Raw genomic sequence first — 25739 nt, forward strand, 5'->3', positions numbered from 1 at the left:
GACGGCTATTGAACTCAGGTGATTCCGCATGTGTTCATTGAACTGTGCGGAATCATCGCGTCCTATACATTGTACGGGTGAGATTTATTTTGCGGAGCCTCGCGTCTCTGCAAGATAAATTGACATGCTGTCGTCTGGAAAGACTCGCCACATGTCCGTCTCTGCGGGTGAGCTGCGGGCATCGGTGCACGAATAGTGGGCATGGGATTTCTTGAAATCCCATCCACTATGCTGTAACATCTGAACGCAGCGGGTTGGACTCTGTGCAAGTACTCCGCCTCCAACCGTCAGCGTTTACTAACTGTGTTCACCTACCCTAAGATATATATCTGGCAATGCGCTGGAGTCGATAGTAGCATATTAATACTAACAAAAGCTCGAGCAGAGGGCCCATAAGACACGCATGCACTTTAGGCTATTGGAACCCACAAACACCATATTTGAAAGAGGAAGAGACCTTCGTTGACTGGAAATGACATTAAGGTCATGGAGTGGCCTAGCCAGTCTCCACTCCTTAATCCCATAGAAAACTTATGGAGGGAGTTGATGCTCCCAGCTGCCAAGCGACAGCCTCAAAATCGTAATGATTTAGAGATGATCTGCCAAGAGGAGTGGACCAAAATTCCTCCTGACATGTGCGCAAATCTCATCATCAACTGCCACCAAGTATTAATTATACTTATTTCTCACTGCAAAATGCAAATAAAGTTATGTGATTTTCTGGATTTTATTTTTGATATTCTATCTCTCAATGTTAAAATTAACCTACCCTTAAAATTATACACTGGTCATGTCTTTATCAGTGGGCAAACTTATAAAATCAGCAAAGGATCAAATAATTATTCCCCCCACAGTAAATCTTCTGTTATTGTTAGCAGCAAAGTTGGAATTGTAGCTTTAGAACAACTGTAGTGTAGGTTACTTATTCCTGGTCTATGCAATAATTTCAGGGACATGGTATCTTAGTCACGTTGCAATGATGTGCTGACACAGCAGGCATCTGCGAGATTTAAACTATTCAATATTGATTTGCTAATATCACTTTCTACCTGCAGGGGGAGCCATACCTCCGTACTGCGCATGGAATGCTTATTTGCCTGTGGGATGGTACTGTGCATTACCTGCTCTACTTGATAATGTTGGGAGCAATTGCTCGTCAGTAAGTAATGGAATTATTTGCTCTGGGATTTGCATATGTTGTCTTTACATTTCTAAGCTTACTAGGCAAGTCTAAAATGAATGAAAAAATATTAGCTTTAACTTGTGAGGCGTACTTTTCTTCTATGTATTCAGAATCGTGGAAAAGGCCATTGTTGAAAAATATAAATTATATTTATATTATAACTATAAGAATCACCATGGATTAGATAATAGAAAATAGGAAAAAATGTCTCTGGTCATCTAAGGAAGTATAGGGGCACCTTAGTTAAATTCATTTTAATATTTTTTCTTTTGTGTTTCTCTGTTACTCTTTTAAAACAACTCGGGACAAAGCGTGGGGCTGAGGGGTTGGAGGAGCAAAGGATTGCTAAGAACTTTTGCAAAATTGACCCAGCAAAAACTCAATTAAAGAGAGTCACTGTGGAAGAGCATACAGGAGAAAGCAGTACCTATTATAAAGACGAGTTCTCTTACAACAATGCTGACATGCTAAAGACTAATTGCCATCACAGACAAATGTTGGTGTTAGCCAGGAGGTGGATGGGGCTGTTCTTGGGGGCTTTAAAAGTGTGCACAGATCTCTCCATGCCAGCTATATGTGTTTAGCTTCTGCTTCCCTGTACTAATCTGACCAGCATCCCTGGTCAGCACTGTGTAGTGGGAGGAAGAACACTGGAGCCACCCAGCTCTCTCAATAATCAAACTGAGAACTTTTATTAGTGACCGATCATTAAGAAATCAATCATGGGGATGAGGCTTGCCCTTTGTTTATGGACAATAAGACTTTTTATGAAGATTATTTTTCTTGATAAAACTATCTAGTAGTGCAAAAATACTGTATAATTGGTGGAGAAAGGTTGAACTTGATGGACCCAGGTTTTTTTTCAACCTACGTAACTATGTTATCAAGCATGATTAGTTTGAGATAACCTAATAGTCCACACATGGGACAGTGCTGTATTGGGGCAATATGACAGTCATAGTATGTGGGCTCCCTCTTTGCTGGCTGATGAACTTTATTTCAAACCTTAATGCCTCCATACACATTAGACTCAAGTTGTCCGAATATTATTTGGAATTCCAACTGCAAACCTTTTTGTTTGGCGCCAAGATGACCTGCTCTCTTGTAGAGAACACTGGTGCGCTCGGAAAAGCCAATTATTCTTGTCTATGGTGTAGTCGGGACAGGTGGCTGCCGGTCGAACCATCCAGACGACAGCCGTCTAATGTATATTTGGCCTTTATAACATGTTTGAAAAGATATTTCCAATAATGTGAATAATTTTCCCTCCCCATAGAGAATAATCTGTTACCATTTCCTTGCTGTGCGATTCAAAAAGTTTTCCTTGGGTGAATGTGAGATAACTGCTAGAGCAGCAAAAATATCTAAACCGTGACAAGAAATGTGAATAATTGAGTGTGTTTTATTGGTCAGAATTAGTTATATGGGTAACATATAGATAATAATAGCAGTCTATGGTCGCCATGTCAGATAGATTGCTCATGGCTAGGCGTGGGACCTTGGAGGCTGCAGAATGTTTTTGGTACTGTCCTGTAACTGCAGCCTACTTTCTGATAAGAAATGTTGTACTTTCATGTCTTTCTGACAGGAAGAACTACAAGACAGTGGGTCTTTTCTGGCTGGGATCACTCATTATGAGCATGCTGGTGTTTTTGCCTGGCAATGTGGTTGGTAAGTCATGATCAGTACCTATTGTTCACCAGCTTACTAGTTTCAAGTATCCACAGCTTGTTCATAAGGCACAGCTCCCCTTCTTTATTTACATGGCACAACTCACTCACTAGATAAGTGCCGGCCCTTCAGTCAGTTGATTGGAATGGAAGGGTTACCAGGTGTCAAACCTGCACAAATCTATTATTGATGGCCTATCCTAAAGCTAGATGACCACCAGTGTATATGCTCTCCTTTGAGAGAATCGGGCAATTATGAAAATCACACACTGATCAATCTCTGGTCAGAGCGTGATCTGATTCTCTTGTATGAGAAGAAAATGGAGAGAAAAATGTCTCCATCCTATCCAATCTGTCAGTCCATGGAAATCTGACTACACTCAGATGTCATCAGAGTGCAATCCGATTCCAGGGACACATTGACTTGCATGGTCGAGTGCAATCTGAAAATCTGGAGCCGGTCCGAGAAGAAAATCTGACGTGTATAGCCTCATAGAATAACATTGGACCGTGACAGCCAGGGCCGGCTCCAGGTTTTTGAGGGCCCCGGGCGAAAGAGTCTCAGTGGGCCCCCTCTTTAACACATACCACGATTCATGATGCACAGATACAGCACAGAAATATAGCACAGCCACGTAGCATATAACACAGCCATGTAGTATATTGCACAGGCCACATAGCATCTAACACATCCCACGTAGCATATAGCACAGCCACGTAGAATGTAACACAGCCACGTAGAATGTAACACAGCCACGTAGAATGTAACACAGCCACGTAGAATGTAACACAGCCACGTAGTATGTAACACAGCCACGTAGTATGTAACACAGCCACGTAGTATATAGCACAGCCACGTAGTATATAGCACAGCCACGTATTATATTGCACAGCCACGTAGTATATTGCACAGCCCATGCAGTATACTGCACAGCCCATGCAGTATACAGCACAGCCCATGCAGTATACAGCACAGCCCATGCAGTATACAGCACAGCACATGTAATATACAGCACAGCACATGTAGTATAGCACAGCCCCATGATGTAGTATATAACATTACACCGCCCACATAGTATAACACAGCCAGCCATTTAGAATATACAGTAGTCTATGACAAGTCCCAGCCAGCATAGCTAACATACCATATTGTAGCTGGCTGCACACAAGTCCCAGAGGACCTAGACAGTACTGTCTTGCAAGTAAGTTGCAGAGACCATCCACTCCTGCCGCCGCCTGTACGGTACGGGTCGTACTCGTACCTTGTCCTCAGGAGTCGGCTCCCAGGCAGCAGGCTGCATCCCCTCGCCCCCGCAATGCCTTGGGACCGAAGACTCACCCAGTCATTGCTTCACGTGGCGCCGCTGCCCCCTTTGTGCATGCACCAACCATGCTCCTGATTGCAGCTGCTGCTCGTCTTCTGCTTGGCGCTGCCGAGTGCCGCCGCCGGACCTGTCCTGGACGGTGGACGTGGAATGGATGATCCTCTTTTGAGCTCTTGTTGCCTCTTAGGATGACGAGCTCTAGATATTCTCACCCGCCCGGAAGTGACAGGACAGATGACCGCCGGCCTGGAAGTGACTCTATGTATCCATGGTGAAGGCGGAGGTGAGTATTGCGCAGCGCCAGCGAAACCCTCAGAGACTCTGTGCCGCCTGCTGCCGGGGCTCCGGCGCGGCGGGGATGATTGATGTGCTGTCACCTAAGAGTCACACACAGCAGGGATGTAGTCCAGCTGCGGGGCCCCAGGAGCGCATGTGTGTGTACAGTACTTGGATGTTACTGCCATAAATGGGCCCCCCTGTCTCGCCAGGGCCCCGGCACTTGCCCGGGTATGCCGGGTGCTGACGCCGGCCCTGGTGACAGCTCATATGTGATTTACATATTATGGTCACAGAATAAAACTAGGAGGAAAAGACAGCGCAATAGGGTTTTATCCAAGTGAGATAAAGGAGTTTAAAGGGAACCTGTCAGCAGGATTGTGCACAGTAACCTACAGTGTCAAGTTGTCGCCGTTATGCTGATTACAATGATACCTTGGTTGATGACATCCATCTTGTGGTTGTTGTTTAATCTTTGTTTTCAGTTTTGAGTTAATGATATGCCCGTACTTCGGGTGGCCTGTGGTAAAAAATGGTGGTACCCCTCTTTTAATGATAGGAAAACCTATAATGGCGACATAAATCACTTGAATCTGACAAAAGTAATAATAAATAAAAAATCTATGAAAATGAACAAATGAAAGTCACACATGGCTTTTCAACCATGCTTCCACAGAATTAAAAAGAAAAGTAAAACTCATGAAATAGGCCTGGACATAAATGACCCTTAAATTAATATTTTGTTGCACAACCTTTTGAGGCAGACACTGCAATCAAATGATTCCTGTAACTGTCAATGAGACTTCTGCACCTCTCGACAGGTATTTTGGCCACTCCTAAAGAGCAAACTGCTCCAGTTGCCTCGTGTTCGAAGGATGCCTTTTCAAGACTGCATGTTTCAGCTCTTTCAAAAGAGGCTCAATAGGATTTAGGTCAGGGCTCATAGAAGGCCACTTCAGAATAGTTATTTCATTGTACCCTGCAAAGATTGTAGACACCCTGTGCCAGATTCAGCAAAGCAGCCCCCGAACATAACAGAGCCTCCATGTTTCACAGTAGGGACAATGTTCTCTTTTTCATATGCTTTATTTTTCCATCTGTGAACATAGAGCTGATGTGCCTTGCCAAAAGGTTCCATTTTTGTCTCATCTGTCCATAGGACATTCTACCAGAAGCTTTGTGGCTTGTCAACATGAAGTTTGGCAAATTCCAGTCTGGCTTTTTTAAGATTTTTTCAACAATGGTGTCTTCCTTGGTTGTCTCCCATGATGTCCACTTTGGCTCATACAACGACGGATGGTGCGATCTGACAGTGATGTTCCTTGAGCTTGAAGTTCACCTTTAATCTGTTTAGAAGTTTTTCTGGGTTCCTTTGTTACCATTCGTATTATCCGTCTCTTTGATTTGTCATCAAATTTCCTCCTGCGGCCACGTCCAGGAAGGTTGGCTACAGTCCCATGGATCTTAAATTTCTGAATAATATGTGCAACTGTAGGCACAGGAACATCAAGCTGCTTGGAGATGGTCTTATAACTTTTACCTTTAACATGTTTGTCTATAATTTTCTTTCTAATCTCCTGAGACAACTCTTTTCTTCGCTTCCTCTGGTCCATGTTGAGTGTGATACACACCATGTCAGTGCAGCACCCCAGAGTCCTGGTTGTTGCAGTGCTGTGGCTCCGCCACTACGGGGAGCTATGGTGCGTCTGATTGCACTAGGGAGTTTCTCTGATCAGGTACACTCACACCACACTTCACACTCCGGCCACCAGGGGGGGTGGTCCTATCTAGTAGGCCACTCCTCACAACTCTGGTAAAACTGGGGGTTGGACAGGAAGACAGGGAGAAGTAGCTGGGAAGAGCTAGTGAGAGGACCTGTCAGGGATGGGATCCTGGCAGACTCCTCAGAGCAGAACTAACCAGTAAACAACGGGAATACAGAAAAGGAGAAATACCAGAAGGGGTCTTGCTGTTAGACCGAGGCAACATCCTTCTGAGGCGCAAACAGTCGGTGGCCGGAACGCCGAGCAAGTAAGAGACTTTAAGTACATTGCAAACCACGGCAGGGCAGCTAACTACAGGTTGGCTGTCTCACTTAACACCTAAGCAGACAACGGAGGCAGCTGTGGGAGAGGGGCGACTCTAGGGTCCCGGAAGAACTCCAGGCCTACCCCGTCATACGGGTGCGTCCTACCATATCAACTGGAGGACGGAGAAGGAACAGTAGAGACAGAAAGAAACAGTTGTGAGGACTATCCCGGGAGCTCAGCAGGGAAGAACTACAACACACAGCGCTAGAAGGTAGATACTGATTCCCACCTGTAAAGAGAGCTCCTGATGTGTCGTTGGACCGGCCGGTCTCTGAAAACCCAGTTAACAGCGCTCTGGACTGAGGTCTCCCACATCTTCAGTAAAGAGGTAAAAAGACTGCAACCTGGTGTCCTCGTTATTTACCGCGACCTGCACCGTTAACAGCACCTATTTGCAACGGACGTCCCCCACTGACAGACAGGGCCACGGACCGGGTCTAGCCACTGTGACAACCCCAGGACTGAGACCCCAGAGGCCCGGCTCCGGGTACCCCTCGGCCCTGCGGCGGTGTGGGGGCGCTCCAAACCTTGGTGTCACGAACAGGATCTACTTAAGCCTGAAGAATCAGGTCATGTGTGCCTAGAGACTGTGATTTGTTGTGCATGAACTGTAGCTTTATTGAGAGACTGTGTGCTACTGCTTGCCGCGGAAAGTTACCGCCAAAATTCGCCATTGCCGCGCGCGGAGGGAGGAGCCTTAGCTACGTGGGCGGGATCGGCCAAAAGAAGCGCGGAACGGAAAGCGCGGTGAGACGCCAATCCCGGAAGAGGAACTCCGACCTCCAGCAGGTTAGTGGGAGGAAGGGACGGCCATGTCCGAGTCGGGAGAAGAGGAGGTGGCGGTCGCAGCCGCGGACGCAGGGGCAGCTCCGGTCCCCGCAGCGGGCGAAGCCGCGGCCCTAATACCGCCACTGGCTGCCGCAGAGCCCGCTGCCCCCATCAGCCAGTCGGACACCGCCGCTAACGCAAAAGCCATAATGCCCTTCTCCATGCCCTACCTGCCCGGAGCGACCTGGCTCCCACGATACTCTGGGGAGGCGCATACATTCACTTTCTTTAAAGAAGGGCTCTGCAGCCTACTCGAGTTCTATCCCCTAACCGAGCCTCAGAAGGTCCATATGATAACCGGTCAACTCTTTGGGGCGGCTCTGAGAGAAGTGAAATCCTGGCCCGCTGAGGATAAAGGAACTGCACAACAGATTTTTGCCAAGCTTAAAGCCACCTTTGATACTCGCACTGCCACAGAGATTAAACTGACTTTCTATGGATGCAAACAGAGGTCGCAGGATAGCTTACGGGACTATGCCCTTAATCTCCAGGAAGCGATGCGGGCCATTAAGCAGAGTGACCCCGGCAGCATGCAGGATGAGGATAAAATCCTGAAGGAGCGGTTCATCGAGGGGCTCCTGTGCAGTCACCAGCGGGGCCAATTGCACTTCCTGGCCATGCAAAATCCAGACTTGACTTTTGCGCAGTTTAAAGATAAAGCTATCCAGGCATTGCAGGAGCGGCAGCCCAGCCGCGCAGTGCCACCCAGGCGCCCCGCTCTCACCTACCACCAGGAGGTGGCATCGGATACCCCAGTTGCCGCGGAGGCCGACGCCCAGAGCTTCGAGGACGACTCCCCTGCAGGACTCCGTCTCCAGATGCAAGAGCTAACCAAGAGCGTTGCTGCCCTGGCCCGGACGGTGCAGTCCCTACAGGAGGCCCCCAAAGAGAAGATCCAGTTGGCTTCCAGCCCGGAGGATGTCCCTTGGATGCGACGGAGGAGGACTCCGCCGACCAGGAGCCGGCCCGACGATCGCTTCCACCAGGATGGACGACCCATCTGCCGCCGCTGTCATCAGGTGGGCCATCTTGCAAGGTACTGTCCTTTAAACGAGCAACCCCTGGGGCAAAGGGCCAACCCCCAGGAGTAGGACGGTCAGGCCCGCAGCATTGGAGAACCAAGTATATTGGAGGACGACCAGTTCTCCCTGTAGTGATTGATGGAATCCCCTTGAATGCTTTGCTGGACACCGGTTCTCAGGTGACGACTATACCTTACGTGCTCTACAAACGGTATTGGGAGGACGCTGATATTACTCGTGGCCCTGACGATGATTTCACCATAATCGCCAGTAATGGTCAGCCGTTGCCACAAGTGGGGTATAAGGAGGTCACCATCAAAGTGGGGCGGGTGGAATTGAAAGCCCAAGGGATTGTGATTGTAGATATTGATCGTCGAGAATGTAATCCCATGATGACTCTTGGTACTAATGTTATAGAAAATTGTCTTGCAGAAGTGATTGTTTTGTTGCAACAGGTGGCAGAAAACGCTGGCCACAGTGAGCAACGTGCCCTGCAGAAGGAAATCAGAGCTCTGATGCAGAGACAGCAGGTAGAGCTGACTGGTGGTGAGATTGGTCGTGTCACTGTAAGTGATTCAAACCCCATCGCGATACCTCCCAAGAGTGAAATGTTAATATGGTGTCGAGCAGCCATAGGCCTCAGGGGTAAGGACTACCAGGCCTTGGTGGAACCTGTATATTCAGACAATAGGCCTACTGTTCTGACAGCCCGGGGGGTGGTTGACGTCCGACAGGGGAGAGTGCCCGTACGTGTCCTCAATTGTGGGGAGGAAGAGGTCCACCTAACCAAGTATACCACGCTCGCCAAATTGTTCACTGTCAATAATAGTGTAATACAGACACCTGAACCCTTGGTCCCGTCAAACGTGGCGGAGAACAAAGGTTCTGCAGAGCACTCGAAAGACTGGTGTCGGGAACTGCATGTGGGCACTGACTCCACCCCGTCTCATCAAATACAGGGGGCTTACAGGGTGGTACACGAGTACGAGCAGGTATTCAGCAAACACCCCTCAGATTTTGGGCAGGTGAAAGGGATCCAACATCACATCCCCACGGGAGATCATCGACCCATAAAAGAGAGATATCGCCCTGTACCCCCAGCTCATTACCAGTGTGCCAAGGACATGTTGCGGGAAATGAAGGAGGCTGGGGTGGTGAGAGACAGCTGTAGCCCCTGGGCAGCTCCGTTAGTCCTCGTTAAAAAGAAAGATGGTACAATGAGGATGTGTGTTGATTACAGGCAGTTGAATCGCATTACACATAAGGACGCATACCCACTGCCCAGGATAGAGGAATCTCTGGCTGCTTTAAAATCTGCTAACTACTTCTCTACCTTAGATCTCACCAGTGGGTACTGGCAGGTTCCTGTAGCGGAGGCGGACAAGGAGAAGACGGCCTTCACGACACCAATGGGTCTCTGCGAGTTCAACTACATGCCCTTCGGACTGTGCAATGCTCCAGGAACGTTCCAGAGGATGATGGAGTGCTGCCTAGGACACATGAACTTTGAAACTGTGCTGCTGTATTTGGATGATGTCATTGTCTTCTCTAAGACCTACGAAGACCATCTGAAGCACCTGGCCGAGGTGTTCGAAGCCCTGTCCAAATTCGGCTTAAAGGTGAAACCGTCCAAGTGTCATCTGCTCAAACCTAAAGTGCAGTACCTGGGCCATGTGGTGAGCGCTGAAGGAGTGGCCCCAGACCCCGACAAGGTCACAGTGATCAAGGACTGGCCAAAGCCTAGTGACCTCCACGAAGTCCGGCAGTTCCTCGGGTTGGTAGGTTACTATCGGAGATTCATTAAGGATTTCACCAAGAAGGCCGCACCCTTGCAAAATCTGCTGGTGGGCCAACCAAAGAAGACCAAGGGGAGGAAAACCCCCTTTGATTGGAACGAAGAGCTGGAGGAATCCTTCACCTGTTTGAAGTCGGCACTGACGGGAGAAGAGATACTGGCTTACCCCGAATACGATCAACCGTTTGTGCTGTACACAGATGCCAGTAATGTGGGATTAGGAGCCGTGCTGTCCCAGGTTCAGAACGGCAAAGAAAGGGTGATCGCTTACGCCAGCAGGAAACTCCGTCCCACGGAAAGGAACCCTGACACTATAGTTCCTTTAAGCTGGAATTCCTGGCCCTCGTCTGGGCAGTGACAGAGAGGTTTAAGCACTACCTGGCCTCCGCGAAATTCACTGTCTTCACGGACAACAATCCGCTAACGCATCTGGGTACTGCCAAACTCGGGGCTTTGGAACAGCGGTGGATGGCCCGGCTGTCCAACTATGATTTCACCATCAAATATCGGGCAGGACACCAGAATGCCAATGCCGATGCTCTGTCCCGAATGCCCAATCTACCAGAAGTGGGAGAAGACCCGGAGGCACTTGAAGAGGTGGAGCTGCCTGCCTTCCATCGCCCCAAAGCCACTCAGAACTCTCACCATGTGAAGAACAGGCACAAGAACCAACCGGATGCCACGCTGAATCCCCTGCCCCACCACGGATGGGCAGAAACCCAGGATAGTGACCCCGCGGTCCGTCAGGTGAAGGAACTCTTGACGCAGGCTGGGTTGCACCCTGGCCCAGATGATCCACAAGAAACTCAACAGCTGTGGAAGGGGAGAAGCAAACTGTTTATCCATGATGGCAAGTTGTGCAGGAGGAGCATCGACCCACGTACTCATGAATTGGTGTGGCAGATAGTGGTGCCAAGGCGAGATGCGCCCATGGTTCTGGGAGCCTACCATGATGGAGCCGGACACTTCGGATGGAGGAAGCTGGAGAAGCTGCTCCGAGGGAGGTTCTATTGGATTGGCATGAAGAGAACCATTGAGAAGTGGTGTCGAGAGTGCGGTCCGTGTAGTCTGCGAAGGAAGGACCGTGACAGTCAACGGGCTCCCCTGCGGCCTATCATCACCAAACGGCCGCTCGAACTGGTCGCGCTGGATCATGTGAAGCTGACGCCTAGCCGGTCGGGCTATATCTACGCCCTTACCATCGTGGACCACTACTCCAGGTTTTTGGTGGTTGTGCCTGTCAAGGATCTAACAGCTAGGACTGCCGCCAGGGCCTTCCAGCAGCACTTTTGTAGACCCCATGGCTACCCAGAGAAAGTACTGACCGATCAGGGGCCTGCATTCGAAGCGGAAGTGTTCCAAGAATTCTGCCAGTTGTACGGGTGTAAGAAGATCAGAACTACACCGTACCACCCCCAAACCAACGGGATGTGCGAGAAGATGAACCAGGTAGTAATCGATTTATTGAAGACCTTGCCTGTGGAGGAACGGAACCTGTGGCCGACAAAGTTGCCTGACTTGGTGGATATGTACAACCACATCCCAGTAAGTTCCACCAACTGTACTCCAGCGTACCTGATGCGAGGAAGGTCTAGTCGGTTACCCGTTGATCTGGACATGGGGGTCCTAGTACCCGAAGATACCTCGCCGGAGGCAGATTGGGATACAGAAAGGCAGCGAAGATACCGCGAAGTACAGGAGTGTGTGGAGAGAAGTCTCGCCCAGGCTAGGCAGAAACAAGAAAGGGACTACAATCAACACGCTCCTGCGATGCCCCTGTCACCTGGTGAGCAAGTGCTTAAACGAAAGAGGAGGTTACACAAGCTTGATGACCAATGGGAAGCGGAACCGTATACCATCTTGCCATCCGACTTCGACAACACTAAGGTCTGTCTCATCAGCAAGGACAGAGGGGAGACCTCGACAGCGGTATCCAGGGATCACCTTAAGGTCTGCCCCGATAAGTTGAAAAAGAGGGGCACGGCCCCAGAAATCTCCCCGCCGGTGGAAAAGGAGAAGATGTTCCATACTGTCCTTGGTGACTTTCCCCAGTCCTGGACTCAGATAAATCAGGCCATCGCGGTACCTGTTCTAACGTTTCCACAGCCGGACCCACCAGAAACAATGGTGGTACCAGATCATCCGGTCCCGCAACCTCAACAAGCCTTGCCTGAAGAAGCCATGCCAACCGTTGAACCGGCAAATCCTCCCTCTGCTATCAGTGAGCCTGCCGTACCCACTGTTGATAGCAGCAGCTCTGAGAGCCCCAACCTGCCAGTGCTACCCAGACTCACTAGAAGTGTAGTTAGAAAACAGCGCACTACACCAGCGGTAGCAAGCATAGCGGGCCCTGTTAGACCAATAGCAACCCCTGCGCTGCGAAGGTCCACACGCAGCACTCAAAATCAAACTCCCCTCCGCTACAAAACTTGGAGGTATTGATAGGGCTGCTATGTAATTGAAAATGTTTGTATGCATATCCTTTTGTTACAGGTTTTTAAATGGACACTAGAGTAATGGACGGTGAATTGCTCAAAAAAAAAAAACTTCCACAAGGGGGGCCCCTTTGTTTACCCGGGGTCCCCGCTGTTTCAACCACTGAACTGAGAGTCATAAACTGTGCATGACCAAACTTTCGCAACGTTCAAGAATCCTCACCTCCCGTAAAGGGAAGCTCTGTTATGTTCAATTGTTATGCTATTTCAAAAATTTGTGTGTTTTCTGTTAACATGTATTATTGTTCTTGTTTTCCCAGTCCCGGAGTACTGGATTTAACCGGGGGGGAGTGCAGCACCCCAGAGTCCTGGTTGTTGCAGTGCTGTGGCTCCGCCACTACGGGGAGCTATGGTGCGTCTGATTGCACTAGGGAGTTTCTCTGATCAGGTACACTCACACCACACTTCACACTCCGGCCACCAGGGGGGGTGGTCCTATCTAGTAGGCCACTCCTCACAACTCTGGTAAAACTGGGGGTTGGACAGGAAGACAGGGAGAAGTAGCTGGGAAGAGCTAGTGAGAGGACCTGTCAGGGATGGGATCCTGGCAGACTCCTCAGAGCAGAACTAACCAGTAAACAACGGGAATACAGAAAAGGAGAAATACCAGAAGGGGTCTTGCTGTTAGACCGAGGCAACATCCTTCTGAGGCGCAAACAGTCGGTGGCCGGAACGCCGAGCAAGTAAGAGACTTTAAGTACATTGCAAACCACGGCAGGGCAGCTAACTACAGGTTGGCTGTCTCACTTAACACCTAAGCAGACAACGGAGGCAGCTGTGGGAGAGGGGCGACTCTAGGGTCCCGGAAGAACTCCAGGCCTACCCCGTCATACGGGTGCGTCCTACCATATCAACTGGAGGACGGAGAAGGAACAGTAGAGACAGAAAGAAACAGTTGTGAGGACTATCCCGGGAGCTCAGCAGGGAAGAACTACAACACACAGCGCTAGAAGGTAGATACTGATTCCCACCTGTAAAGAGAGCTCCTGATGTGTCGTTGGACCGGCCGGTCTCTGAAAACCCAGTTAACAGCGCTCTGGACTGAGGTCTCCCACATCTTCAGTAAAGAGGTAAAAAGACTGCAACCTGGTGTCCTCGTTATTTACCGCGACCTGCACCGTTAACAGCACCTATTTGCAACGGACGTCCCCCACTGACAGACAGGGCCACGGACCGGGTCTAGCCACTGTGACAACCCCAGGACTGAGACCCCAGAGGCCCGGCTCCGGGTACCCCTCGGCCCTGCGGCGGTGTGGGGGCGCTCCATCACCAAACAGCACAGTGAGTATCTGTAGCTCTATATACAGGCCCACTCACTGATTCCAAGATTGTAGACACCTGGGATGCTAGTTAGTGGACACACCTTGATTTAACATGTCCCTTTTGTCGCATTATTTTCAGGGGTACCATCATTTCTGTCCAGGCCGATTTCATGAATTTTATTTATTTTTTTTAATTCTGTGGATGCATGGTTTTAAAGAAATATCTGACTTTCATTTGTTCATTTTCATAGATCTTTTATTTATTATTACTTTTGTCAGATTCAAGTTATTTCTGTGACCATTGTGGATTTTTCTGTCATTAGACGAGGGGTACCAACAATTTTGACCACGTGTATAAGTCCGTTACTTTGCTACAGAAGCAGTGTGGGGCAGATCACTTCAGCCAAGAGAATTACTCTGCTCCTATAATGCTGATGTTTGCAGTCTGCCTGTGTATTGACATGGCAGTGCTTCATTCTACATGCACTTCTTCCATAGCGTCTGCTTGGTATGAAGGGATACATTGGGGGAGATACAGTGATAAATGCAACTGCATTCTGGTTCAATTTATACCAAAAAACTAGGGTCCATGTCTTGCTTTACAATTTCTATTTTTTTTTTAAAGATTTGTTTTTCACCATACCTGACATTGGGGCATAGCTTTGAGTGGGAAGGTGCATGGCTTAAACATAGCCAGTTGCACCCAAATTGTGGTGTTAAATATTTAGACTAATTTAATCAGTGGTGTAAAATTGGAAAACAAAATGTCTAATTTTGTGATCCAGCATGATCCAGCATGAGCCACAGTAATAAATGTGGCCCATTTTTGGACTGTTTAATCTGAAGATTAAACAATATTAGTAGAGTTGTATTTGGCTCACCGTTAGGATTGTAGGCAGAAATAATGTTATCAAGACTGGTACCTTAAACATTTCATCTTTCTTCATCCTTTGCAGATGTTGAAAATAACAATCACAGCACTACTCACCTTCCCCTGTAGAGGGCGCCCTCCCCAACACTGCTCCCAGTTTTTATTGTGTACCACAGTTTATTGTGTACCACAATGGTACACGACAGCTGCAGCCGATCACCAGACTCTGTGGCTATGCCAATGTAGACAGCTGCTGAGCCTAGTGATTGCCTGCAGCGGTCATGTGTGTTGTATTCATGACCTCATTGCTGAAGCCTGTAAGCAATCACCAAAAGCAATGCCGGAGAGGCAGTGGTGGAACAGGGGAGGGTCTCATCCACAAGTCCTATGTGCTGAAGAAAGTTGAAAGAGAAAAACCCCTTTAAAGCTATGTAACAGAAAACCTATGCTACATTTCTTTAACTATTAGATGGTTTTGATTAAATAAAATTGGGTAATCAGTATATCTTTTATATATCAGTATGTCTTTTCTGCACACTAACACAAGTAACATGATTAACCCTCCAGCATTTTCAACCTCCGATTTCTGCTACTTTTCTATATGGTAGATTTTTTTTCGGAACTTAGGGTATTTAGTGGAGAATTCCTTTAAGAAGCACACAAAGTTCATACCATTTTTATACCCTCACATCCATTACCGATGAAAGATATATCATTCAGTCTTGCAGGGATTCTATAAGATTATATGAAATCTCATGAGACCAAGTCCAGACGAGTGCACAACTATAACTGATTCACTGGCCAACAGTGAAAATGTTTCTGAAATGAAAATAGCTGGTTTGTAATAATTTTAGCATCCTAAAAACGAATATGTTACTTAAAAATCATTATTAGCTCTTGTTGCTGAGATACAGGTCATTTAAGATTATTATGCAGGAAAATAGGGAAATTTTGAATTTTCAACAAATGTGTATTGGTAAACCTGATTACAGACCTGTTGAACCAATGTCAGCCATTTTATAAATTGTGTCTGCATAGTTTGTACTAATTGAAGTCTCTTTCTCTTGTTGCAGTAATTTTGTGGAGAGAATTTACACTTTGAAAATGCCTCGTAAATGTGCAAATATTGTTAACAATTTTTGTTACGTGTGTGGTTATGTGACATTTGCCAACCAAAGAAGACCAATTACTCCACTTGTGAAGACTGCTTACCATCATTACTTTGCTTATACGTGGCACTTAAATACGTGGCACTTATACGTGGCACTTAAATACGTGGCACTTATATACGTGGCATTTTGAGACCTATAATTTTTCCACATTTTGGTCCACAGAGTCATGTGAGGTCTTGTTTTTTGCGGGACGAGTTGACGTTTTTATTGGTAACATTTTCGGACACGTGACCATTTTTTATCACTTTTTATTCCGTTTTTTGTGAGGCAGAATAACCAAAAACCAGCTATTCATGAATTTCTTTATACCGTTCTGCGTTTGGTAAAATTGATAAAGCAGTTTTATTCGTCGGGTCAGTACGATTACAGCGATACCTCATTTATATCATTTTTTAATGTTTTGGCGCTTTTATACGATAAAAACTATTTTATAGAAAAAATAATTATTTTGGCATCGCTTTATTCTGAGGACTATAACTTTTTTATTTTTTTGCTGATGATGCTGTATGGCGGCTTGTTTTTTGCGGGACAAGATGACGTTTTCAGCGGTACCATGGTTATTTATATCCATCTTTTTGATCGCGTGTTATTCCACTTTTTGTTCGGCGGTATGGTAATAAAGCGTTGTTTTTTGCCTCGTTTTTTTTTTTTTTTTCTTACGGTGTTTACTGAAGGGGTTAACTAGTGGGACAGTTTTATAGGTTGGGTCGTTACGGACGCGGCGATACTAAATATGTGTACTGTACTGTGCAATTTATACTCTTGTAATGAATTCTTCTCGCTACCTACAGCACATACTTCCATGGCGTGTATCTAAAAAACGAGAGCTAATTAAACAATTCTGTGGGTATATTTGAGTTTCTCGACCCAAAATTAGTAATATTTGCCTATTTTCATCAAAGAAACATAAAAAAAGTTGTTTTTTGTTGGCCTGTGTTATGAGAGACTCAAAGTCTTGAGAGTGGCATGTTTCATGTTGTCATTTTATTCTGAGCATATTTCCGAAACAATCACTTATAACTGTGTGAAAATGGACATGGAACGTATTCATGATGTTAAGCTACGATTGAAAATGTACACTAAGAGCGTTTGTTTATTTGGTAGTGATAAACCTCTTAAAAACCTCACTAGAGTTTGCTCTTTCAGTTCCGTCAGGATGAACTGGTAAAACTAATGTTTGATTTCATAAGACTTGGGAATAAGACTTGTCTCCTGTATCCCACGGTGTCACAGTGATTTATGTGTTGATGTGTCATAGTGGCTTGGGAGACAGACATACGCTTCTGATGGTGGATCTGGGGGCGTACATGCCTTACAGTACAGCGATGAAATCTCACTAGGGGCCCATGACTCAGTCACTTCTATCGTACTGTAACATAAGAGGGATGTTTGGTCTCATTCGTATGTGATGACATTTTTATCTTTCTGCTGCAGTGAATTTTAGCAAAGTCATATGATTATATTTCAGGGAAGTATGGGACAGAAGTCCGTCCTGCCTTCATTCTTAATGTCCCCTACCTGTTTCTTCCTGTCTGGGCAGGAATGAGAATATTCAGAGAAAAGAATGTCCTTACCAAAATACCAGCTGAACAGGTAACAGTGGCTGAAACATCCTTACTCCTCAGTGTCCTGTACAATATAAACCTTCTATTTTTATGTTGCCTATAAATTTATTTTTTTCAGATAACATTGGCTCACAAAGAAGGAATTTTTCAACGCCCAGTAGATATTGCACTGATTTTGTATCTGTTGGGCGCTATTACATTTACTCTTTTCAGGGGCCTGGTAAGTATAAATATAATGATGATCCACTGTTGCCCATTGTGGGCACAGTAACATCCCACTATATTGGTGTGATAGCTAAATGCTTATTTAATGAACATTGCGATAGAATGTGTGATCTAGAAAGCAATGTAATAATGAATAAATTCCAAAACACATTTAATTAGCAAATCATGTTTATTTTGTCAATAGCACATTAAAATGGATTCCATCTTGCTACACTAATAGAAACCTGTCACAAAAAATAGGACAGATGAGCACGTGAAGCAAGTATGTGAAGTTGAAGGCTATGCTAGATTTAATATTAGAAAGACCGGGAACAGCAGTGTGATCAGTCTTTTCTTATCTCTGCACCCCTGGTATCTCTAGTATTAGATCAGAAAGACAAGGATGATAGCAGCACGAACAGTCTCTTCTTACCTTAACACTCCAGGTTTCTCCAGTATTAGATCAGAAAGCCAGGGTTGACAGCAGTGAGAGCAGCTTCTTTCCAAATTGATCTTGCTATAAGGTGTACAGCAGTGTGAGCAGCCTCTTCTTACGTCAGCACCCCTGGTAGCTCCAATATTAGATCAGATAGATATGGTTGACAGCAGTGTGAGCAGCCTCTTCTAACCTTAGCACCCCTGTTAACTCCAGCATTAGATCAGAAAGACAGGGTGGATTCCAATGAGAGCAACATCTTCCTACCTCAGCATCCCTGGTATCTCCAATATCAGATTAGATACACATTATGAACAGTAGTGTGAGCAGCCTCTTCTTGCCTCAGCACCCCTGATAGCTCCAATATTAGATCAGATAGATATGGAGGACAGCAGTGTGAGGAGCCTCTTCTTACCTCAGCACCCCTGATAGCTCGAGTATTAGATCAGATAGATATGGTGGACAGCAGTGTGAGCAGCCTCTTCTTACTTCAGCTCACCTGGTATGTCCAGTATATCAGATAGATATGGTGGACAGTAGTGTGAGCAGCCTCTCCTTACTTCAGCACACCTAGTATGTCCAGTATTAGATCAGATAGATATGGTGGACTGCAGTGTGAGCAGCCTCTTCTTAATTCAGCACACCTGGTATGTCCAGTATTAGATCAGATAGATATGGTGGACAGCAGTGTGACCAGCCTCTTGCCTCAGCACCCCTGATAGCTCCAGTATTAGATCAGATAGATATGGTGGACAGCAGCGTGAGCAGCCGCTTCTTACTTCAGCATCCCTGGTATGTCCAGTATTAGATTAGATATGGTGGACAGCTGTGTGAGCAGCCTCTTGCCTCAGCTCCCCTGATAGCTCCCGTATTAGATCAGATACAGTAGATATGGTGGACAGCAGCTTGAGCAGCCTCTTCTTACTTCAGCACCACACCTGGTATGTCCAGTATTAGATCAGATAGATATGGTGGACAGCAGTGTGAGCAGCCTCTTCTTGCCTCAGCACCCCTGATAGCTCCAGTATTAGATCAGATAGGTATGGTGGACAGCAGCGTGAGCAGCCTCTTCTTACTTCAGTACACCTGGTATGTCCAGTATTAGATCAGATAGATATGGTGGACAGCAGTGTGAGCAGCCTCTTCTTGCCTCAGCACCCCTGATAGCTCCAGTATTAGATCGGTTAGATATGGTGGACAGCAGTGTGAGCAGCCTCTTCTTGCCTCAGCACCCCTGATAGCTCCAGTATTAGATCAGATAGATATGGTGCACAGTGGTGTGAGCAGCCTCTTCTTACTTCAGCACACCTGGTATGTCCAGTATTAGATCAGATAAATATGGTGGACAGTAGTGTGAGCAGCATCTTCTAGCCTCAGCACCCCTGATAGCTCCAGTATTAGATCAGATACATATGGTGGGCAGCAGTGTGAGCAGCCTCTTCTTACTTCAGCAGACCTGGTATGTCCAGTATTAGATCAGATAGATATGGTGGACAGCTGTGTGAGCAGCCTCTTCTAGCCTAAGCACCCCTGATAGCTCCAGTATTAGATCAGATAGATATGGTGGGCAGCAGTGTGAGCAGCCTCTTCTTACTCTAGCATCCCTGGTATGTCCAGTGTTAGATCAGGTAGACAGCTAAAGAACAGCATTGTGAGCTGTGTCTTTCTATCTTAGCACTTCTGTTATCTCCAGTATTAGATCACTAAGGCAGGATTGACAGTAGTGTGAGGCAGCGTGAGCACCACAATTATCGCCACCATATCTATAGACAGTGAATGGAGCAGAGGGCACAAATGCTTACTTTTCCTCCATTCACACAGTTCTACAGTATGTCAGTATCAGTGTGGGTCCCAGGATCAGACGCCTGTCGATTTATACATTTATCACCAATCGTGGGAATGGTGATATATGTCTCCTATTGACTTTAAATTGCTTAAATGCATGCGGTCTTAGGGTGTTTAATGTAAATATGTTTAAACCCAACTACTGAATCAGGTGTAATATTTTATATTCTGCCTTCATTTGCATTTATAGTTAGCACTGGACTGTCCTTCCGACTCTTGCTTTACCTATATCTACCAGTATGAACCATATATACGGGACCCTGTGGCTTACCCTAAAGTGCTGGTAAATATGCAGTTTTTGATGTTTACTTTTGAAAAGCTTGAGAAAAGTATCATTAAATGAGCCATACTTTAACCAGAACTATGAAATGTTTTTAAGAATAAATAAACTATTTGTCATTCCCTTAACTCCTTAGTGGAAAATTATGTATGTGTACTTCAATTTTGGGGCCACCATGTGCAGAGTGGCTCAGCAGCTGATATCTCTCCACACATGGAAGATGCCGGGTAAGTTACATAGCCGGCATCTGTCTCCAACATCAATGGCTATAGTTGAGCTGTGATTTCTGATGTTAACTATTTAGATGCCTGTCTTTCAAATGGCATTTAAAGTGAACCTGTCACATTGTACATGCAGTTCCATATGTGGACAGCTTGGTATAGGGAAGTAGAAGCTGCGCAAAATGATATATATATATAGATTTCTTGCAAAATATTCAGTGTTTATTGCATTTTATTCATTGAAATCAGTGGACGGTTTAAGTCAATGATTTATTGCTATCCACAGTCATACAGGGAAGACTGTCAGTCACTGCATAGAACTGCCCACTAGACTCATGCATACCAGCATCAAGGATTTCAATGAATAGAATGCAAGATTTACTGAATATTTTCCAACACAATGTGTATTAATCTGGCCAGTTGCTCATGCTGTATATCGTGCTGGGTGCATATCATATATCATTTTCAACAGGACAAGTTCCTTTTAAATGGAGCAGTGAACCATTTTCATGTGGTTGCTGGCTACTGATGAGTTACTATGACAACCAAGGGTCTGCTTAAGGCTCTCCGTCGCTGCCATCTTGGTACTTCACAGGTTGAGCTTCATAGGAGACTGCGATTTTCACTACATACTGTGATAGTCTGATATTACAGTATAGTAGAAAAAAGCGATCAAAGGATCACGGGTTTAAGTCCCCCTTACTAAAAAAAAAAGTAAAATATTAAAAAAGTAAAAAACAAAAATTAAAAATGAGAATCTCTCCTTCTATCCCCCATTAAAAATAAAGAAATTGAAAAAAATAAACATATTTGGTATTGTTACATCCGTAAAAGCCCAGTCTATCAAAATATTAAACTAATTATCCTCAACGGTAAACACCATAAAAAGAAAAAAAAAAACACCAGAAAAACTAATCAAAATGTCGTAGGTACCTAACTTGATATGGAAATCTGTCTTTCGTAGCAAAACATCTGGTCTTCACAGGTGAGTTGAATAAAAAGGGGCTAGATAAAGACAAGATATATAAAAATAAGTACACAGCTGCGCTATTATGAAAAAGTCTGACTTGCCCCCTAAAGAATGCAATAATTAAGTAAAAATTCTGGCATACTGTCATTGGTCTCCTGCACAAGCACAAATAAAAATATAGACCATCAGCAATAGTTACACAGCATAGAAACAAAATGTTTAACAATTATTAGTTTTCAAGGACCTTCTTTCATCTGAATCTCAAACATGTCAAGAGATCTGTTTTCTGTGGTACATTTTAGCTAGCAAACAATATCTTACAGATAATTCCAAGGATGTCTGCAGCACTAACTGGTTTATTTATTTACTTGAAGTTCTAAAAACATGATTTTATAAAACTGGCATATGGCAATTAATGTAACATTGACAAATTATAGATTTTAGCTGTGTTGATTATTTTCTTTATCAGTTCTCCCCTTTTGTTTATTTATAAACAATTTAAGAAACGCTAAAAGAAATCAAGAACAAAAAATGTGGTAGTCAGTAATGGTTACTTTTTTAACCAAGCATAGGGAAAAATTATGGAATCACTCAATTCTGAGGAAAAAATTATTGAATCACCCTGATAAATTTCATACCCAAAAATAACACCTGCATCAAATTAGTGCTCGTTAGTCTGCATCTAAAAAGGAGTGATCACACCTTGGAGAGCTGTTGCACCAAGTGGACCGACAGGAATCATGGGTCCAACACGAGAGATGTTAATTGAAACAAATGTGTGGATTATCAAACTCTTAAAAGAGGGTAAATCATCATGCAATGTTGGAAAAGATGTTGGTTGTTCACAGTCAGCTATGTATAAAATCTGGACCAAATACAAACAACATGGGAAGGTTGTTAAAGGCAAACATACTGGTAGACGAAGGAAGACATCAAAGCGTCAAGACTGGAAACTTAAAGCAATATGTCTCCAAAACAGGAAATGCACAACAAAACAAATGATTAACGAATGGGTGGAAACTGGAGTCAACGTCTGTGACCGAACTGTAAGAAACCGCCTAAAGGAAATGGGATTTACATACAGAAAAGCCATCATTAACATCATGATTCCATAATTTTTTCCTCAAAGTTGAGTGATTCCATAATTTTTCCCCTATGCTTGGTTAAAAAAAAGTAACCATTACTGACTACCACATTTTTGTTCTTGATTTCTTTTAGTGTTTCTTAAAGTCAGAAAGTTGCCATTTGAAATGACTTCAGTTTTGTGCCATGCCTGTGATCTGCTTTTTGTCTACAAAATTAAACTTCTGAATGAACATCCTCCAAGACCAGTGATTCCATAATTTTTGCCAGGGGTTGTAACCAAGCTCCCATGGACACCATATATGAGAACGAGTCTTAAGGAATTCCCATCTTCAAGATCCTATCACAATATGTAGTAGGTGTTCTAATAATATTAGCAAATACCTCCAATTAGAAATGTATAGTTTTTCATATTCATTATGTCTCTTTCATCATGTGCAGGCATTGCAGGACCTTAGGAATCCATGGTTATGAGCACTAGCTAACTAACTGTCACTATATCAGTGGCATTTAACCCCTTCATGACCTATGACGTCCAGCAGTGGCTGTTAACATATTAAATGCTGCTGTCAATCTCTGACAGTGGCATTTAACTCGCGCAAACCAGATGCGCGTCACTAGCTCTGCTCATTGGCGCTCGTGTCAAATGATCGCGGAATGCCAATGGGTTGGCATTACAACCCATGATCTGCAAGAGACTCCTGTGGTTGTCATTGCTGATCTACTATGAACTGTGGCCGGCGTTCATAGCAGATGATCAATTCTGCTACACATGGCAGAGCTAATGCCCTGCTACGTGAAGCACAAATGATGCTGCGTCAAGTCTCCTGAGGAGACCATTGAAATAAGTGAAAAGCAAAAAAAGATGTTTTTTAAAAATATAAAAAAAATATAAAAGTTCGAATCACCCCCTTTTCCCCCATTCAAAATAAAACAATAGAAAAAATAAAAATACACGAATTTGGTATTGCTGTGTTCAGAAATGTCTGATATATCAAAATATAAAAAGAATTGATCTGATCGGTAAATGGCGTAACGAGAAAAAGAAATCAAAACACCAGAATTATGTTTTTTTGGTTGCCGCAACATTACAATAACAGGTGATCAAAACATCGTATCTACCCCAAAATGGTATAAATAAAAATGCCAGCTCGGCGCACAAAAAATAAGCCTTGCTCCGGCCCCAGATCCAGAAAAATGGAACCGCTATGAGTTTTGGAAAATGGAGCCATTTTTTTTTTTTTTACAAACTTTGGAGAATCATAATGACAGTTCAGTTTTTGCAGTTGGTGAACATGGTAAAAGGAAAAAGAAACCTCAAAAAGCAATTGTTGTCTTGCACTTTTTTGCAATTGGAATTTTTTCCCATTTTCCAATGCACTGTATGATTAAACCAATGGAGTTGTCCAAAAGTACAACTCGTCCCGCAAAAAACAAGCCCTCACATGCCCATATTAATGGAAAAATAAAAAAGTTATGTCTCTGGGAAGAAGGGGATCACAAAATGAAAACGCAAAAATCGAAAATCCCAAGGTCATGAAGGGTTAGCAATTGGGGGGCAGCACTTTGTACCATGCACGATTGTTAGAGGCAGGTCCTAGCTGTAACACCTAGTTATCCCCTGCCGAGTGCCACTCCGTACACCCATTTCCGAGTTGCGCCATATATGTATGGCAAATATCATGAATGGTTAAAGCACCATCCCAGTGTTTGATTTTTTTCGTTGCAGCGCTGGAGTGGTGATACTAATGTGTGTTTCATGTACTTGTAACATATCACTATGGAAATAGCTGACAGATATTCCTTCTTTCCAGATGTTGGTAAATATGTTCTACCTACTTCCATTTCTGTGTGTTTCCATCTATGCTCTGCTGGTTCCTGGCTGCACATGGATGTTGAGCTGGGCAGTTGTATGTGCTGGTGCAATGGCACAGGTAGGTTTAGGCCTTTTAGTTTAGTTTTCCAATTGGTTGCTATTAACTGCTTAATTTTTTGTACTCTAGGTTTTTTACATGTGTCTCTAGAAATTATTTCCGTTCATTTCTCTTTGTAGGCTCAGTTTGCTCACATAGGATCTTCAATCTACCATCGAACACCATATACTTATCGTGTTCCTCGAGAAGCATGGTGGGAGTTCATGATAATGAATGTTCTGTATATGCTGGGAATGCAGCTACTGGCTTATCGATGTGTTCAAAACCCTGCCTACTTTCTTAGAGACACAAAGCAAACTGTGGAGGAAGGCAAAAAACAAGATTAATAGGATATGTTATTGGACTAATGTGCTTCTTGAGTAAGCCGTGAATATGAAATGGGCACTTCATGTTGTTGATAAAGTAAAAAAAGGACATGTTAACTGTAGGAGGAACTCTGGAACAATGTGTTTTTGTGTGTTTTGCACTGGATTTCTGCTAATAAATATGATTTGTCTAGTTCTAGTTTTCACTGTTTATTTATATATGTAACACTTGAATTTTAAAAGTATCTTTTCCTAAAAGGGTTATCTAGTTCTTTTCAATTGAAAAACATGTTAATATTAGCTGGAATGGGATCTGATTCTGTCCTCTCCCTGCCAATCCGCTATACGAAGCAATATGAATAATAAAGAGGCAGGTACCCCAGTCCCGCAGCCCTTCCAAACAGCTGATCGGCAGTGAATCAGACCACTAATCAAATATTGATGGCCTGTTCTAAAGATAAATTATGAATTTTTTAAAAATCAATTTTTTTTAAAACTTAATATACAATATGTGATTATAAACCGCAACACACCATATTGTCACTCATCACCATTCAAGTCCATGAATGGAATTCCTATACAGAGCCAATAAATGAGCCTGGTTCTGTTTTTAGAAGACAGGAAAAGTGTTTTTCAACCCCATCACAGGAATGCTAAATGGAGAAAAACAGCATGAGAGTAATTTCCCTGTACCCTCCATAATCTTTTCATTCATGGTATTTGGTTCAAAGTTAAAATGTACAGTACAGACCAAAAGTTTGGACACACCTTCTCATTTAAAGATTTTTCTGTATTTTCATGACTGAAAATTGTACATTCATACTGAAGGCATCAAAACTATGAATTAACACATGTGGAATTATATACTTAACAAAAAAGTGTGAAACAACTGAAATTGTGTCTTATA

The 25739-nt window shown here is 44.5% G+C and overlaps 1 protein-coding gene across 2 annotated transcripts in view; it reads left to right on the top strand.

Moving 5' to 3' along the window:
• Positions 1–25025, top strand: part of TM6SF2 (transmembrane 6 superfamily member 2) — a 59972-nt gene extending 34947 nt beyond the window's left edge. For both annotated transcript variants that reach the window (XM_077252497.1, XM_077252507.1), the window contains exons 4-10: positions 1056–1159; positions 2772–2854; positions 17458–17582; positions 17673–17774; positions 20230–20322; positions 24408–24527; positions 24647–25025. In XM_077252497.1, coding sequence (XP_077108612.1) covers positions 1056–1159; positions 2772–2854; positions 17458–17582; positions 17673–17774; positions 20230–20322; positions 24408–24527; positions 24647–24853 — 834 coding nt within the window. In that variant the 3' untranslated portion in view covers positions 24854–25025. The remainder of the gene's footprint in view (positions 1–1055; positions 1160–2771; positions 2855–17457; positions 17583–17672; positions 17775–20229; positions 20323–24407; positions 24528–24646) is intronic.
• The last annotated feature ends 714 nt before the right edge of the window (positions 25026–25739 follow it).

This window comes from Ranitomeya variabilis, chromosome 1, assembly GCF_051348905.1.
Source record: "Ranitomeya variabilis isolate aRanVar5 chromosome 1, aRanVar5.hap1, whole genome shotgun sequence".
Taxonomy (NCBI): domain Eukaryota; kingdom Metazoa; phylum Chordata; class Amphibia; order Anura; family Dendrobatidae; genus Ranitomeya; species Ranitomeya variabilis.